Source organism: Sceloporus occidentalis, unplaced genomic scaffold (genome assembly GCF_023333645.1).
Source record: "Sceloporus occidentalis isolate IW3139 unplaced genomic scaffold, rSceOcc1.0.p SCAF_7, whole genome shotgun sequence".
NCBI classification, from domain to species: Eukaryota; Metazoa; Chordata; class Lepidosauria; order Squamata; family Phrynosomatidae; genus Sceloporus; species Sceloporus occidentalis.
In genome coordinates this window covers 21,635,495-21,654,192 of record NW_028316987.1, presented here as the reverse complement: position 1 = coordinate 21,654,192, position 18,698 = coordinate 21,635,495, and the positions used below count along the sequence as shown (strand labels likewise).

Genomic DNA, 18,698 nt, shown 5'->3' with positions numbered 1-18,698 from the left:
CACATTATCATACTGACTTGTAAATAAGTCTACCTGGGATTTTGGAGTCAATTTTTGGGAATAAATTTCTCGATGTATAGACAAGTATATACGAGTATTTTCCATAGTAATATTTATTGTTTTCCCACCTCCCTAACCATACATACCAGAAACACAAGAGCAGCAAAAGTAACTTGTTTGTTCCCAAATGCTAGAAAACACAATGAAATCACACATTAGTCTTATGCATGATCTGAGTCCACGTCAGAGCACTTCAATGAGGCAGTCATGTTCTTCCCTAACAATGAACTTGGAAGGAAGTTGCATTGTAACATTGCTCAGCTGCATTGTGGGATGATGTATCCAGAGAAGAAAATACAAGAGATGATACTGCATTCCCACTGTAGTTTAAAACTGTTGGTAAATAAAGAATAAAGTTGAGAAGCCTCTGCTGCAAACTTCTATAAAATGCAGTCCTCTTCCCTATAATGTTTTTCTTAAATGCCGGCCTACCGTGGTTTGAGGTTTTATTCAGTACCTCCCCGGTTTCATTCCCCTTGAATAGTTCACTGGAAATTTCTGTGCAGCTCTTATTCTACTTACATGGAGGAGTGTACTGTGGGTGATTGATGTAGTACGCAATCCAAGAAGTGAAGCCCCAGTAGAAGGCACAGCCCTATAAAGAAAATACAAAGAGAGCTATAGGATTTCACCCACTGTTTTTGTGCAGGAAATATGGCCTTCTCGCTTTCTCTCCATTTTTTGTACAAAATAAGCCACAGCCATAAACCTGTGCAGTTTTCGACTACTTCATCATAGTGAGAAGAAAAATGGTCAAATTAATTGTTCCTGCATGTGAGGATGAAATGTATAAAGATTTATATCCCTGCATCTTTATTTGCTACATGTTGAGTATTGCTTATCCAATTGCTTGAGACCAGAAGTGTTATGGATTTTGGATAGTTTTGGATTTGGAATGGATTCTGTTGTATTTGCACATAACATAATGAGACATCTTGGAAATGAGGTGCAAGTCTAAACACAAAATTCATTTGTGTTTTATATACACCATAGACACATAAAAGTAATTGTATACAATATTTTTAACAATTTTGTGCATGAAACAAAGTTGTGTACACTGAACCATCAGAAAGCAAAGATATCACTATCTCAACCACCCATGAAGTTTTGGTTTTTGGAATATTTTGGGTTTCAGAATTCTGAATAAGGGACATTCACGTCAGGAAAAAGCAACATGGGATATATAGTCACAAGAAATATAATATGTATATGAATGTATTTGAAAGTAACATGACACAGCAAAAGCTATTGAAATGGCACATAGGTGTTGCATATAATGTAATTAGAAGGTCCTAAAAGCCAAGGACACATGTGGCAAGGACAAAGTGAAAAGGTGCAAATTGATATCACTTGAAAGTCATTGAGTGGACAGCAATGTATGATGCAATGTGAGGTAAAGATTGAGCCAAGTTTGATATGTCAATCATAATGTATGTACACGCCCAGGAGGTGGCAACTGTATAATGAATGGAGAGACAAATGCCTATATAAGCAATAATGTATGGCAATATTTTTGTGGGTATTGAGGAGTATAGTAGTGTGGGTATTGAGGAGTATAGTAGTGTGAGTTTTGTGAGTAGTGAATTGTTTTGTGCATAGTGTATATATTAGAATAAAAGTAGATCTTTTATAGAAGACTACTGTGTTGACTGGTGTCTTGAGAGCTGCACGAGAACCAGCAGACTCCAGAGAAGATTGGAAAACATCTTCAGCCAATTCTCAGAGCTACTGGTCAAACTGGTTGTTCTTCCGCTGACCAGGGGGGTGAGAGTGAAAGCCAGGAGAAGAGCTGCAACTCCCATCATCCCTAACAATTCAATCTGTATCAGTGTTAGCAGCAGTACTTAAGGTTCCTGTGATTCCAAAAATGGCTATTTCAAAAACAAGAAATAGAAGAAGGTTGCCAACCTAGGAGCATTCCAGGTCCTGAAATTCTGAGGATGACCTCTAGTTATATCATTAGGGAAACCTTTCCTAAACTCTGCTTTGGGCACACAAAAAGTCCCTAACTGTGGTTTTGCAAATGGGAGGGATGATGGGACTTGTAATATAAGAAATGAAACTTTTCCAGCTTTTACACAGCATAGAATATTACAAGTGTGAGGTAATTGTAGCTCCTCTACATCTGGACATGGGCTTCATGTTCTCACAGGTTATGTTTCACTTACAGAAGCATATATGATGGATGGAACATGTGGGAAATCCAATGACTGAAGTAGCAATCATACCATGCATCATACCCCCCCTCACCATTCCCTTCTCCTTGTGTGTCGTGTCTTTTAGATTGTAAGCCTGCGGGCAGGGAACTGTCTGGTTAAAAAATAATAAATGTAAGCCGCCCTGAGAGTCATTAGGGCTGAAGGGCAGGATATAAATACCTAAATAAATAAATAAATAAATAAATAAATAAATAAATAAATATAATCAGCCATTAGGTATCTGAGAATTATTGTTAAGAGTACAAACCTCAGTGACATAGGATAGGCATATCATTTGGGCGGGAAACTTGTAATTTTTAAATTGGTATCATTCCTATGCATTTGAAACAAAAAATAAAACAAAGAAAAATATCCTTCATGGAATGTATCTCATTCTCTCATTCCATCATGATAGAATGAATGGTTTAATCATTTTTCTCCCCACTGTCAGGATGCCTTTGAAAACTGTGCAGTTTTTGAATATATTCTCCAAATAAGGAGAGTGTCTGATCCCCAAGATTCACCCGTTTCCTTTTCCCCAATGATATCATGGGCAGGAGCCAGTAGAGGAATATCATTGGCTATATTCCAATAACCAATGCATGATGATGACATCCTCCTCCAGAACTTCCAGAAGACCTACAAGAGGTCCTTGAGGATGCCAGTGTTATTCTATGCTAGCTATGAGAACAAACAATCCTTCCCCCGCCCTCCCCATGACATAGCCATTTAGGCAGTGACAGCAGTTATCACTTGGTTGCCCCTGCATTTTCCAGGCTTTACCTCCTCAGAAGGAATTAATATGCCTTCAGAGTTCATCCAGTTCCTCTAAACAATTTGTCTGACCTGAGTAGCATTAAAGTCTAGCCAGCTGGACTAGTAATCATACATATCATCTCCTCTCAGGGTTTCATCTCATTACTCTAAACAAGAAAGCACATCCGACAGTAAAAGTTACCATAGGCTGGGATAGATTAAAGAACAAACATGCAGTACTACCACTAAGGTAAATAATTGTCTGCCTTGACATAATAGAAATGATTCCCAAAATACTTGGTACAAACTATTGGAAAAATTGGCCAACGAAGTGCAGCTCCAACGGGAGTGGGGAGAGCCTGACAGAAACATGTTATAGTGCTGGAATCATTGCTCAGAGAAACTCCCATAAAAATAAGCCATGTCTTATCCTTTTTGCCTCAAAATTAGAATAGACCATCAAGCTACCTCTCCTATGTTGCCAAGTTTCACAACAATCTCCTGTGCCATTTTGTAAGAATAAGCTGTAGCATCCATTCCTTGTCTCTCTTGCTCATTTCTGGTAAAAATATCAGCTTCTTGTATGCTGCCTCTCTTCACACAAACCCACACTATGATATAGGACATTGCCCCAGTTAGTCTGGCTGTACATGTGAGCCTGGTTCTAAAAATTCTGATAGTTTTAACAGAGATCCAACTAGAAAAAATAAGAGTCTACTGTAGTAATAATAATAATGATGATGATGATGATATATTCTTATATAATAATAATAAAGAATATTGTATACTCTTCTGTATTATTACTCTTCATATCTCACATGCCCTTATGATCATATTGTTACATATTCTAATCAAATTTCAACTTTTTCCCTTTTATTATATGTGGTTCTCTCTTTAATTTGTTCCATTTTTATTTATTTATTATTTTAACTTTTTAATTTCCAAAGCACCTTCACAAATTCATCAAATGGTTTCCAATTTTCTGCTTCTAACTTTTTATTTTGTAACATCACAGTCAGCTTATCCATCTCTCTTAACTCCAATATCTTTTGTATCCATTCATTTAATTCCAGTATCCTATCATTTTTCCAATTTTTTGCAAACAACATCCTAGCTATCTTCCAATATTTCTTTTCTATCTTAGGCGGGATACAGACCGTCCCTTTGGTGCCCCAAGGACACCCCGACAGTGGCGGGGAAATGGAGAAAGGGGCTGCTCAGCCCCTTTCTCTCTGTATCGCTGGTGCGGCTATTTAAAGGTCGCACCAGTGATACGTGCGGTGGAAGGAGCTCCCTACAGCGGCGCCATGATGTGACACCCGCACCATGTCATTTGGACGCGGTGCGAGTACGTCCTAGGGTTGCAGGGCGTCTGTAAAGGACGCCCCAAGGCAACCCTAGTACGTATCCAGGCCTGCGCTTTCCACCGGTCTGGATACCGCCTTAGCTCCCAAAAAAGAAGTCATGTTAAGTAAATAAAGTAAATAAATGTCTGAGGGCATGATGAGTACTAAGAAGAGGAATATGAGAATTTGATTATCATAAAATTGAAGAAGTTTAACATTAAGGTGAAAGTATATGGATGAACACATTTGCTTTTCCTGGGTGCATATACTCCAGTTCATTCAACTACCCTAGGACATCAGACTTTCAGTGCACACACTGAGATGATGGTTGCAAAAGAACATTTCTTATCTTTATTGAAACTAAATATCCTCTACAGCTTTTACTTTTAATAAGGAGAGTTATCACCTTTGTAGGTATACTGGTCAGAATTCCATGAAGTAAATATGCAACATAAATGATTAATGATTGAAAGTAAAAAATAAAAACAATTTCATGGGGTTGACTTTAATATTTTGTGTCAGAAAGTGTTTTAAGCAGTAAAAAAAATGAAAGGTTGGCAAATGGCCACAACTATGATTTGCTGTTAGCTGCTCTTTTACTATTTTTCAACTTTCATTATTTTTTTAAGCGCTACAGTCAGCTGACACAAAATATTGCTCTTAGAACATGTTTAATATTGTCCAATGGTACAGATAGCCCTGGCTCCTCTTTCTTTTCCAGTTCTCTGTCTCTATCCTGAATTTAAAGATGCTTGCTAAAACTGAGGTACATTTTCTATATTTCTGGTTGTCGGTTGTTGTTAACCACCATCAAGTTGACTTTGACTTATGGCAACTCTATGACTGAGATACTTTCAAGTCATGCTATCGTCAACAACTCTGCTCAGGTCTTGAAGACTTGGAGCTGTTGCTTCTTTGATTGAGTCTATCCATCTACAATGCAATCTCCCTGTTTTTTCTACTACCGTCTGCATTAACATTATGGCCTTTTCTAGTGATTCTTATGGGTCCAAAGTATTATAGTCTCAGTTTAGTCATCATGGCTTCTGAGAGGAGTTCAGGCTTGATTTCCTCTAATACTCATTTATTTGTCTGTTTGGCAGTCCACAGTATCAATAGAAATCTTCTCCAGCACCACATTTCAAATGAGTTTGTTTTTCTTCCTATCAGCTTTCTTCACTGCCCAGTTTCCACAACCATACAAAGAAACTGGAAATATGATGGCATGGACAGGCCTAACTATAGCATACAATTTTTAGAAGATTCATCATCTGTACTGATGACACTTATTTTGTTATTTAACATATCATCACTGTAATGCAGGCCACTCAGAGTGACATTCAGGAGAGGTTACTTCTGTCTAGTCAAATTGTTGGCAAGCGTAACCTGCTTAGTAGGTCTGTCAAGCACACGGAGCTCTATTTCTTTACCTCTCTTGAGAGTGATGTGTTATGTGTCCTTAGCAGGCTGAATGCTGCATGATGTTTTGAACTGAGGAGTCTTTGAAAACCAAAACAATTATATTATAATAGTTAATATTGGACTGGGACTGAAGAGACACAGATCCAAAATCTATTTCTACTAGCCTATTTATTTCCAGTATAAATAAGCCATTATACAACAAAGTTCTCAGGATAACTCACAACAAATTTCACTTAGGTCTCAAGCTCAGTAGATACTCTTGGACCTTTCACGTTCTCAGTCTCTCTACCTGTCATTCTCATATGTAAGGTTAAAATGTAAGGCCTAAATGAGTCAAAAGACCATGTATCCCATCTGAGCAGCTTGGAAGGGCAGGATATAAATGCAATAAACGCATTAATAATAGCTTCATTCCTTCTATCGTTTCCTTTCTTTTATGTTCACTCAGTTCTATAGCATAATATATTACATAAGAAAATCACCTTGATCATATTCTTCAGGGGGGTATGTCCTTCTGAAATCTTATGCACAAAGAGTGTCTCCAGTAGACGTCTGACATAATGTAAACAATGACAAGCACAGGCCAAACTGCAGAAATGATATAGAAAAGAAAGCAAAAGTTAAAAAAAAAAGCACACCACAATTTGCGATGCAACCATGATCCAAAGTTATACAATACTGTAACAAATTGTCAGCAGTAGCAATTCTAATTGTGTCTTCTGTAGAGGGGTTGCATTAAACATAAGCTTTGTCTGCCAGCAGAAATGCCCTTTTACAGAATTCTCCTCTGTAAACTAATTTGAGAGATTTGTTGACAGAGCAATCTGCTGGCAGAATTACTCTTCTGGATAAGGTCTGCCAACAGAACAGCTGTTGGGGGGAGATGGGATAGGATGGGATGAGGGAATTGCTCAGTTATGCCAGATCCAAACCTTTTCCAGCTACAACACTGCTATAAAATTAGACAAGGTAGACGACAATTCTAAGGAATTTCTAGCATATGTAGGCACAGTGGGGTTTGAATACAGGGCAGCTCCAGCCATTTTTGGCTAGTTAGTATTTCATTCTGAGATTTATCTCATCTGTGAACCCATTAGTTAGCCTAAAGCAAGCTATCTGTGGTCTGCCAATATAGGATTAGTATAATACTGACAGGATGAGTCTCCCTCCTTGGAAGTCTTTAAACAGAGGCTGGATGGCCATCTGTCCGGTATGCTTTGATTGAGAGTTCCTGCATGACAGGAGGTTGGACTGGATGGCCCTTGTGGTCTCCTCCAACTCTATGATTCTATGAGGATTGTTGTAAAAATAAGGTACAGGTGAAACATACTGAATACTCTAAAACAACACATACAGTACACAGCCTTCCATATTTATGGATTCTTTATCTACAGATTCAACCACCCACAGCTTGAAAATATTAGTTAGTTTAGTTTAGTTAGTTAGTTAGTTAGTTAGTTTAGTTAGTTAGTTTAGTTAGATAGTTAGTTAGTTTAGATAGATAGATAGTTTAGTTAGTTTAGTTAGGATAGATAGATAGATAGATAGATAGATAGATAGATAGATAGATAGATAGATAGATAGGTTTAGTTAGTTTAGTTAGGATAGATAGACAGACAGACAGACAGATGTAAGACGAATGAGTGAGTTCTGACTTAAACCCAGAGCTGAAGAACCGAAGAACCAAGGAATTGTGCTTTATACATAGCTAAAGGAACAAACAAGATGGTTCCACGCAAAGCATTGATGTGACGAAGGTATTTGGCAACCGAGGCAAGGAAAGTCTGAAAACTTGGAAGCTGAAGCGGGGTGCCGTCCAGGTGTGACGAACCACGACCGGGAAGAACCTTATCTCCTGAGTCTCCAGGATGAGGAACTGACAGGACAATGGAGAACTTTGAACAGAACGAGTTGCTTTGAACACGGACTGATCTAACAACCTGTCTGTCCTCCCAAAAGAAGAAGTTGAGTAATGGGCTGCAATATTGCAAGACTTCAGCAGCCAAGAGCCAGAGAGAAGAAAAAGTATAAAGACCCTGGACTTTCATCTCCATTTTGTTGGCATCTACCGCGGCAACAGTATCATCCCCAGCCTTCGAGAACAACTGATCAATGTTCGGCGGAAGGAACGTGTGTGTGAGTATTGTATGAATGTGTGAGTGAAAGAGCTCTTGATAATCAATGTTTGTGTTACTTGTGTGATTCAATAAATGTTACATGCATGGTGTTTAAAACCAAATTTGGTGTCTCAATGTCTTTCTCAGCCTTGCTGTGAATAGGTCCACGGAAGGAGAGGTTTTCATTACACGCTCTCAGGATAAACAGGTTGCCCTTACAATCTTGGGCATAACACAGACAGACAGACATGCCAAAAAATAAACCTTGGTTTTGCCATTTTCAGTAAGGGACACCATTTTACTATGTCATTGTGTTTAATGGGACTTGCGTATCCATGGATTTTGGTTTTCTTAGTGATCCTAGAACCAAACCACAGTGGATATCAAGGGTCCACCAAATCTAAATTAATTTAAATATATTTATACATTTCTAATGGCAATGTTCCAGAGAAGGTGAAACATATGTTTCCCCATTTTGCTAATCAATTTAGTTTGAAAAATCATTTCCAAACTCCAGCAGAATGGCCAACATATGCTGGAGTAACCCAACATCAAGAGAGGTCATGGAAGTGAAACAATTTTTAGATGCAGGAGCTCATTAGACCAGTTCTCATGGCCACCTGCCATTCAGTTAATTAATTAATTACCCACTTAATTTCACATGATTGCATTAGTTGAAATTGGTCGAATCTTGAATTCTCTAGACCATCTGGAATATCTATAGATCAACTAAAGTCAGTTGGGAAGGATTTTAGATTCCAGTGTTTCCACAATAAACTGTGGTGGAAATATTCCTTGTTGAAATAAAAAACTATAGAAAGATGGAGTCACCTTTGTCAGCCAGAGAGATAGTTTTTAAATAAAGGCTTGGAGTTTAGAGAAACTAGAGCAAAGGAATAAGGAGTGCATCTTGACCTGGATGGAAGCTGGCACCAGTAAAAAGACATAACATAAACTACTGAGATAAGGACATTCAGAAGCAAGGTTAGGAGGAAAGCCACTGAATTCCTACAGGAGGGGGTAAGGAGTGATGATGCAGTTTTAATGTATGCATGTATTTCTGTTCTGATTGTAAGAATTCTGTATGTTTAAATTGTAATTAGCCAATCAGGTGTATAGAAGAAGCTTCTTTGTCTTGAATAATATAAAAAGAGCCATTTTGTCTTGTTCGGGGTTCTCAGCTTTTGGAACTTGAATTCCACTGAGTTCAATGTTTTCCTTTGTCGACAAATGGAAATAAACTTATGGATTTTCAATTATTAGGTCCTCTTGCTGATCCTTTTGCTCTGCAAAAACCTAGAAATCTAAGTATCCTGAAATTTCTATTACATATTTGGCGAGCCAGCCAGGAGGCAAGGCAAGCAGGAATTGGCAAAGAGTGGGAGAAATTAACTCCTTCCTGGCTGTACATGTTTCTACCTACTGAGTAGATTCTTATCAATGCCCTGCGCGCACTTCAATACCTTTTGATTGAAGAGGGATAAGATAAGGATTGGCTCAAGTGGTGGAGTCAGAGTCTAGCCAAGGAGACCACTTAATAATTTGAAAATTCACTGGGGGAAAAAGGAAAAGGGAAAAAAAGAAAAAGAATCATCTCTTCAGGAACAGGTAAAGTATAAAATATAGGGAAAAGTGCACTAAAAAGGGAGCCTCGTTGACCGGTCCAAATCTTTGGATGCGAGTGGGAGAAAGGACCCCCTCCCTGTGTTAGCTGAGCCAGTAGCAAAGGTTCTGCCCAGAGAAGCCTTCTTGCCAAAACTCAGGAACCGGGCCCCTAGGGAACATAAGCAAGGAACTGGGAACTGAAAGGAGGTAGATTGTGGTGTAAGTATTGATTGCCAAAGTGTGGGATCAGTGTGGAAGTATAAAGCACTTGCTCAGTTGTGCTGGGGGTAGTTAATCTACTGATCTCCAAGTGCCAATACATTGTTGACCTTTTGTGTGGTGGCAAACCTTTCCCTTCTGTGGTATTTTGTTTTAAATAGCTAGAAGTTAGGTGCTGGTGGAGAGTTGGAGGAGAGCATTGGTCTATTGTGAGTATAAATTGTGGTTGTGGTATTTTGTTTCATTCTGTCTGGTTGTGGTGGATGCTCCAGTAAAGACTGTTGAGCTCCAGTAAAGAGTAAAACGTGGGTATATAACATGTGGAATTTGTCTGTATGTAGTGTCTGAGATTTGTGGGTTTTGCAATCTGTCCAGTGTGTACTATAGTGTTTGCGCCTGTTGAAATTGTGCTTGTGGTCTTTTGTTGTTTTGTGTCTAAGGATGGCTGAGGAAGGTAAAACTCCTTTGGATTACATGGTTGGTCATTTTGATGAATGTTTTAGGAAAGGCATGGGGAAACGTTTGAAAAAGGAGCGGTTAATCTTTTTGTGTAAAGATGTTTGGAGTCAGATTTTGCAAAATTGGCCAAGAGAGGGTAGTATAGACATTGACATTGTCTTGCAGTTGTATTCTAAAACATTGGAGCCAGAAAGAGGGTTACTCAATGATTATTTGTATATTTTCTATTGGTATAAGACTGTTGAGAAGAGCCCACCTGGGTTGAATAGTTGCAGAGAATTGGTGTTTAGAAAGGATGAGAGATTAACTGGTATTAAAGAAGCTGTGTTCAAGGTTCAGATTGATTTGGCCCAGATTGTGGAAGAGATAGAAAGGATAGAGATAGACTCTGTAGAGAGAGGTGCAAATCAGGGAAGAAGGCCCTCACATGACAAGAAAAGTTGTATTTTGAATTAGCTTTGTGTGTTAGATAGTGGCCAGGAGCAACCCAGAGATAGAAACTTGTTGTTTGGGAAATTGAAATTGCTTAAATTATAACATTGGAAATTGCCTTTGTGTATATTGTGGATAAATTTTGGGGAAATTGGTGTTTTAACTTGAGGTTTTCATGATTTTAAATGATCAGTGCCTTTGGGAAAGTTCTGCCCTAAATTTGAATGCATATCTAAATTGAATATTAAGCCTGTGCCTTCCCAAAGACATTGCAAATTCTTTTGTCAGTGAAAGTTTTAAGAAGATGGGCAGAAATAAGTGCTTTATAGTGGTGTTGTTGTTATGGCATAGTAATCATAAAATAGTGAGTTTTAAGCTTAGCTAGTGAGCTTCAGCTGTGGCCTGATTTTGTGAACTGGACTGTGGTTGGAAGTTGATCTCAGAGTGGAGAAAATTGTGAGAAAGATAAAAGAAAGTGTTTGAAGGTATGAGGATGTGAAAATGATGGTGTGTGAAAGGAGAAAGCTTATGGAGCGAGTTGATAATGGTTTGGAAAATGGTTGGAAAATGTTTACAGAGGAAAGTATAAACAAGGTTTGAATTGAAATTGAAGGCTCAAGAATGTTGCAGAAGGTTTGAGTATGTTTAAGTGGCTGAGAAAGATTTAGAAATGAGTTTGGTGCAGAAGGACAAGTGGTTTGAGTTCTGGCTGGAGTTAGAGAGAGAAAGGGGGGTTAGGGAAAGCCCACGGTTTGCATTTTAAAACTTTTCCTTTGGCTAAGGCTAGAAAAGTAGAAGCTATGTTGGAAAGAAAACCTGGAATGGAGTTTCGTGTTGCCAATCTGGTGGCTTTCACACCAACATGGGTACTTTTCAGAGCTTTTGGTGTGATTTTGGTGATTGGTTTTAATAGTAATTTTGAAAATTAAGCATTTGGTGAGTTTTGGCCAAACGTTTGGGGAATTATCTTCGAGAGGTGAGAGGTTTTTTCCTGGCTGTGGCTAAAGAGATGGGGCAGCAAAGCGTTGTAAGTTCAAAGCTTGTTTTTTTTCTCTTCCCCTCTGGCTGAGATTTTTATAGACTATTTTTAAAGGCAAAAGAATAGAGGTTGTGCTTTAGACTTAGATGAAAAAATAGTAAATGTATTGTTAAGGGTGATCTATGAAGATGCTTGTTAAAAGAGATTGCATTAAGCTGGTTTGTTTTCCTTTGAGTAGAAAGTGTGTGTGTATAGAGAATAGCAGCAGCCAGACTGGATCCTATCTGACCAGAGAGATGCAAGCTTGTTTTTGAGATTTTTTTAAATTTACAGGCAAGCAGCTTTTTATTCAATATTTTGTTTTTATTTTCTGGCCTCAAGATGCTCTCATGGGTTTTTTAAAATGAAGTTTAAGTTGTCCCTTTGGGAATTTGTATATGTTTTTTTAAATGCAATTGTTTTTAAGTGAAGACCAAAGAAATTTTTGTTTTGGAGCATTGTGCTTTTGGGGTTTTTGAATTATAAACCTGCAATCTTCTGATTGGCAATCCAGCTAAATTATTTTTCCAATTAAAGTTGATAGGATTAGTGTTGTTAGGCCTGAATTCTTTCGAATGCCTGAGGTCATGCAAACCTGGTTAGAATTGGTTTATTTTTTTATTTTTTGAGTTTTAAGTTGTGATCCATGAGTTTCCTGGCCTATTCCCTGGCCTATTGAATTTTCGCTTTTTCTGAATATTGTGTGCTTGTTTTGTACTTATTTCAACTGCTAATTTTTGAGGCCATAGCTTTTGTATTTTTGAGCTCAAAGATGCCTGCAAAGTCTTGCCAATGTCATGTTAAATTGGCTTGTTTTAAATCATTCTTTGTTCCTGGTTTTAATTTTTAATTTTGCTCTTGAATATTTTGATTTGTTTTGATTCCTGATTATTGACTGCAATAATTGTTTTTTGTTTTAAATTCCTGGCCTAAAGTTTTGAGAATGGCCCATCCAAGAGGTTTTTGATTTTGTATATTGTTTTAGCTTGAATTTTTTTTTTTTATAATATCTAAATGTATTTTTGAAAGCACTCGAAGTTTCTTTTTGTGATTTTGGAACCCAGAGATCCAGAATATAATTGTTATATTCTGGTTAATTAGTGATTGTCAATTTGATTCACACTCATTGAAATTTATAATTTTTGTTATTTTGAAAAAATAACATGGCGAGCCAGTTGATCCTATGTTGAATTATTATTTGGTTCTGGAATGGAATAAGGATATGAAAGTATTAAAGAGATTGGTATTCTATTATATTGTAGCAAGAGAAAATTTGGAAACACTTTACAAATTCAAATTCTGGTTTCCACTGCCAGACGTAATCAAAATTAATCAAGTTAAATTCAAGCCAGCATGTGTGAAATTGTATCCTAATTCCAAGCTAGAATATATCATTTTGGCCTGAGAGGAGTGACTAAAAAAAAGCATCAACTGATTTTTTGAGTCCTGAGTAAAAAGTAAAGAAGTCACTCTATCATAGTTTTGTTTTTTCCTGTTCCCTGTTCTGTTGTCAAACTGTTGTGGATTCAAATGAGATAGAAGATTTTTAAAGTTTCATATTCAGTATGTACATGTAAATGCAGTCTGTAAAATTAAGGTTACATATGTATTTAAAAAAAGCATTCAAAAGGTCCAAAGATGCAGGCATAGATAAAAACCTAAAGCATAAAGAGCTAAGAATGATCCAGGGGATCTGTTGTTAGTTAGAGTTAGCAGTGAGATATAAATTCTAGAAGAGAAATATCTTAGCAAAGCCTATAAGAGGGGAGTTAATGAAATGTGGCTAAAGTATACCTTTAATGTATTCATAACATTCTAATAACTTGTCAATTAGTATTTTTCAGTTTTTGCTTTTCCTTTGCCTGGGAAAAGGGGGGGCACAGATAAGAGGAACGAAGTTTAAGCCCCACTTACAACCGGAAGCTGAGTGGGCTCTACTTTGCCATCAATCAAGAAAAGCTAGGCTGCACCTTTCCAGGACTTCAGGTGCTCTACGCCAGCTCCTCTGAAAGAAAGATTTCAAATGCTCTCTATCATTCCCTTTTCTCTTTTATGATTTCCTATATGTTTGTTATAAGTGATTACACAAAAATAATAAAGAATACACATACAGGTGCATGTCCCATTTTCACACCCCGGAAGCTGAAATGGGCACCACCTTGGACTTCAATCAAGTTTGAGCTGAAGCTCCATCAAAATATTTTTTTTCCAGAGACATTGCCTCTTTTTCTTGTCTATATTCCTTGTTTGTGTTCTCTATTTATGTTTCTGTTTGTTGTCTGAGGTTTTTATAAGTGATTAATGCTAAAAGTGATAAAGTTCAATCATACATATTCTCAAATCAAATCACATCCCAAAACATAAGCCTACATATACATGCACATATGTTCCTGACATAAGCAATAAACATATGATTTTCACAATAAAGTTAATAAAGCAATCCTATTGAAAAGAAGAAATAAGCTCATCAAGCTCCATGATCAAAGACATAATTGTGTTTGTCGTCAGGATTCCTATTGTTAACTGTGGAATTGGCATGAAATTCAAGTCAAGCATGGTAAGTTTTTTCTCAGGACGCTCTTTGAAAGGAGGGAGACCTTTATACATCTGGAGATAGTCTTAAAGTGTGAAGGCCAGATCTATTCTGATTAAATGGCATTACACAACAAGAGCTATTCCATAGTGATCTCCCTGAGGAAACGTGAGATGGAAGATGCCCCTGGAGTGGAGGAACATCTGAAACATGCGGCACCCTGGGCATTCCTATTCTGTTATGAGAGTAGTCCAGAGAAGCACAGTAACAGTTGCTTGGCAAGAGTCTGTAACCAGGCTAAAAATTATAGTTTCTCAATGAGAGGTGATTCTGACAGCAGATACAATATTCTTTATAGTGGAGTTTTCCTATTGAATCATGAAACAAATACACAATACATCACTATTAGAAGATTAGCTTGGTGGCAAGAGTAAACTCCAGAGAATCAAAAGTGTCAAAGGGTTAAAAGCAATGAGAATATGTGTGTTTAACTAATGCTATACACTGTCTTTCTGAAATTGGACCGAGTGGAAGATGTTATTGCCTGGTGATGGTAAGAATACTAATATTTTGGTAACTGCTAGACAGGTTTGTTTTGTTCTGAGTTTAGTATCATATAAACATAGTTAATAGTTGATAGTATCATGCAATATGAATATTGATGAAACATCAAAAGGGGGGAATGTGGTGGAAATATTCCTTGTTGAAATAAAAAACTATAGAAAGATGGAGTCACCTTTGTCAGCCAGAGAGATAGTTTTTAAATAAAGGCTTGGAGTTTAGAGAAACTAGAGCAAAGGAATAAGGAGTGCATCTTGACCTGGATGGAAGCTGGCACCAGTAAAAAGACATAACATAAACTACTGAGATAAGGACATTCAGAAGCAAGGTTAGGAGGAAAGCCACTGAATTCCTACAGGAGGGGGTAAGGAGTGATGATGCAGTTTTAATGTATGCATGTATTTCTGTTCTGATTGTAAGAATTCTGTATGTTTAAATTGTAATTAGCCAATCAGGTGTATAGAAGAAGCTTCTTTGTCTTGAATAATATAAAAAGAGCCATTTTGTCTTGTTCGGGGTTCTCAGCTTTTGGAACTTGAATTCCACTGAGTTCAATGTTTTCCTTTGTCGACAAATGGAAATAAACTTATGGATTTTCAATTATTAGGTCCTCTTGCTGATCCTTTTGCTCTGCAAAAACCTAGAAATCTAAGTATCCTGAAATTTCTATTACAAAACCTCAATGACATTTTTGCTCCTCTGCCTTAGGAAAACTCAATGAAAAGAACTTGGTGAGAAGGTGAAATGAAGAATGTATTTTTGTGTGAACAGACTGAGAGATCTTATTAATTGTGGTTCTCAAAACACATGCCTGGGCTCAGAAGGCAGGGAACCGTCTAATTAAAAGATTGTATGTACAGTGCTGTGTAAATTTACAGCGCTATATAAATAAAGCTTAATAATAATGATATGTTTTATTCTGTGGCTGGTGGGTTGCAGAGTTTTTGGAAAAATCTAAGTATATCTCATTGTAGCTTCACAAGCTTGGAGTCTTACCCCTGATGTTATATGTTGTACTGCTGCAGATGTGTCAAAGCACTGACTGAAATTTTTACACCAAATGAATTGCTTTTTTGTTCTGGTCTTATAAACAGTCTCTAATGGCACAAAACATAGCAAGTAAATATGATCATAGTAATAGGCCATTATGACTCATACTTAACATTTGTTCTTTCAATCCAGGCTCCATGAGCTGAAAAGATATGGAGCAAATAATAAATGTAGCTTTAACTTATTTATAAACCTCTGAAGCACACATGCAGCAGAAACACCTAGCCACCTTCAAAAAATTTTACTATTGTGCCTTACTATTGGCAACCTGTTTCCCCTGCCTCTACTCTTGCATCTAGCCTCTACAGTCTTCAGTTGACCACAACTCTATTTTCCATTGACCATTATTTCTGGAAGTCATCATTTGTAGCAATCTGGATGCCACGTCCAACTGGGTTTAGCCATAAATTGTTTTAGCTGTGACTGGAATCAAAACATGACAGAATGAATCAGCATGAACATTTGGCCTCCATATATAATATATAGTTATAGTACCAAGAGCCATGATGAAACACCTGCTCCTGATAAACCAACTTTAGTCTCAGTGGGCCTGAATCTTTGGATTTAATTATGCACAGAAGGTACTGCAGCAAAAAATAGAGTTCCTCTTCAAAATGACGCTTCTTGGAGTGTATTGATGGATAGAAAGGTATGATAGATGGTGGGGATGTGAAAGGATTGATATTGTGTCACTAGCAACAACCTCATGGAAGTCAAGCAGACATATGCTGGTGGAGAGTTTGCCAGCATCTATCAGAATCTCAGCCATTATGTGGCACTAGGCTTATATGCACATGCACATCACTTAACTCTATCTTACAAAAACTGAGGCTTCAGCTCATGTGTCAGAGCTTACTATAGATTAGCTTTATTCATAGAAGCCACTGCACAATTGTTGTGTTGTGAAGCATGGAATGGTGCATGAGAAGTAGGTGTAACCCAATCCATACCTGCAGATCCATTCTGCTTGAAATTCCAAACAGCCAAATAAGAAATGCCAGTTCAAAAGACTGAAGCATAGATTATTTTTACTCACTGAACAACAGGATGGCGTAAACTTCTTGCACTCTCCTTTGCATCATAAATACTTGAGAGACGAATATAAAAGAGCAGATAGATTAGAAGAGGCCCAGTATATTCAGTTAGGAAAACCTGTAGGAAAAAAAAAAAAAAAAAGGGGGGGGGGGGAGTTTAGAAGTACAGTTTTTATATTCCGAATTAGACTTAAAATCATCAGATACCTTTCAGCATAAGACTCAGATAAACAAGATTTGTAATTAAGAATATTTAAAAAAAAAGAACTAGAAAGAAAAAAAGCTTTCACAAGTATTGCTGATATTATGTCACAATTTATGCTTAAATCCAGTTGTTAGTCCTACAAGTCAGTACTTATGTAGTTAGAGGCTGTACAGACCACCACTTTTAGCACCAGATTAGGAGCACGGCTACCACATGTCACAGCCCCAATGTCGCCTTTCTGTGGTGCAAAAAGGAGCTGCAAAAAGTGTCTCCTTTTGTCATGGCCAGCCAAGAGCAGCTCTCAGAGGTAATTGAGGCTACACCAGGTGCTAATCCTGCTCTGCCAGGTCCCAGCTGTGATTCCCCCAGCCCCAGAGGAGGAGGCTCAACCAGGTCCTAGTGCTAGTGAGATGCCTCCTGTGGTGCAACAGCCTAGTGGTGACTCTGGGGAGGAATCATGCCTGAATGTGCCTACCTATAAACAAAGAAGGGCTGAGAGTGCTTGCAGGCGCAGGTCCAGGAGAATTGCAGAGAGTCAATTAGCAAACCAGCCTCAGGTGGCACAGGGGAGAGTTTCCTTTACATAAGGTGCAGAGAGGCATCAACTCAGTGCCAGAGTTTATTGCACAATCCTTTGGTGTGATTGCTACCGGCACTGGCTGCTTGTATCTTGACTCCTTGTTGCCTTGACTTCGGAATGGACTGGACCCTTGTTATCTTCTGGCTGCTTTGACCCTGGACTGATTTGACTACTCTGACTTCTGGTATCCTGACTTCAGCTTGGCTTTCGGATTGCTCTCTAATGCTGACTCCTTGTAAGGTCTGTGGTCTGCTTCCACTTGCTGTGCTAAGCCATTCTTATTGGCATAGTGTGGGTGTGCTGGCCACAGTCTAGGACACCTTTCTGCACCATGGAAAGAGTGCCATAACCACTGGCACCATGGCTTTTTGGCACTCCTTTGGTGCTGTGTCATCTAGACACAGTGCCAGAGGAGTGTCCTGATGCTGCCTGCTGTGTGGTGCAGTGCATGACATAATGCCAGCTTGCAGGCAGAGTTGGGGCATGTGTCATGTGGATGCCATGCCCCCACTCCACCCCCAGGCTGGCCTTAATGGTAACTCTTGACATTCTCTTACTGACCTATTAAGTTTCTATTCTTTCAGTGGTTCTACTTTCAAAATGTGCTATGAAGTTCTATATTCATGATGACCCCCCCCCCCTCTATAGATATATATACTGCTGTTGTTAGTTGCAGATGTAGATGACCAGGTCTATTCCTCTCATCACTCCCTTTCTCTCTGGTAAAGCTTTATTTTATTTTATTTTTCATTTGGAAATGTTACAATGAAGGTGACCTGATGGATTAGATCAGGGTGTCTTAACCAGGATTCCCTGGAACCGTAGGCTTTCTTGCAATCTCACTAGGGGTTCTGTGAGATATCTTGACATTAAAAAGATGTGTTATGAAGCTATAACTATAATATTTTTTATGCAGGGGGTCCCAGAGAAGGGTTCATCCAAGGCAAAAAGGTTGAGGAAGGCTGTACAAAAGAGACAAGTTTCCATAGCAATGGCACCACCACTGAGAAGACTCTATGCTTTGAGCTTTGCTTTTATAGAAAATAAAATAAGTAAAGATTTGCATCCTTACTATTAAGTGAAAGTGATAGTTCTACCTAACT

The 18,698-nt window shown here is 38.1% G+C and overlaps 1 protein-coding gene across 4 annotated transcripts in view; it reads right to left on the bottom strand.

The window, feature by feature from the left end:
- The window catches only part of TECRL (trans-2,3-enoyl-CoA reductase like), a 48,550-nt gene that overhangs the window by 8,718 nt on the left and 21,134 nt on the right, over positions 1 to 18,698 (bottom strand). For all 4 annotated transcript variants that reach the window (XM_089531250.1, XM_089531249.1, XM_089531252.1 and 1 more), the window contains exons 5-8: positions 16,813 to 16,928; positions 6,265 to 6,370; positions 583 to 655; positions 147 to 190 (exon numbers count right to left, since the gene is read on the bottom strand). In XM_089531250.1, the coding sequence (XP_089387376.1) occupies positions 147 to 190; positions 583 to 655; positions 6,265 to 6,370; positions 16,813 to 16,928 (339 nt within the window). The remainder of the gene's footprint in view (positions 1 to 146; positions 191 to 582; positions 656 to 6,264; positions 6,371 to 16,812; positions 16,929 to 18,698) is intronic.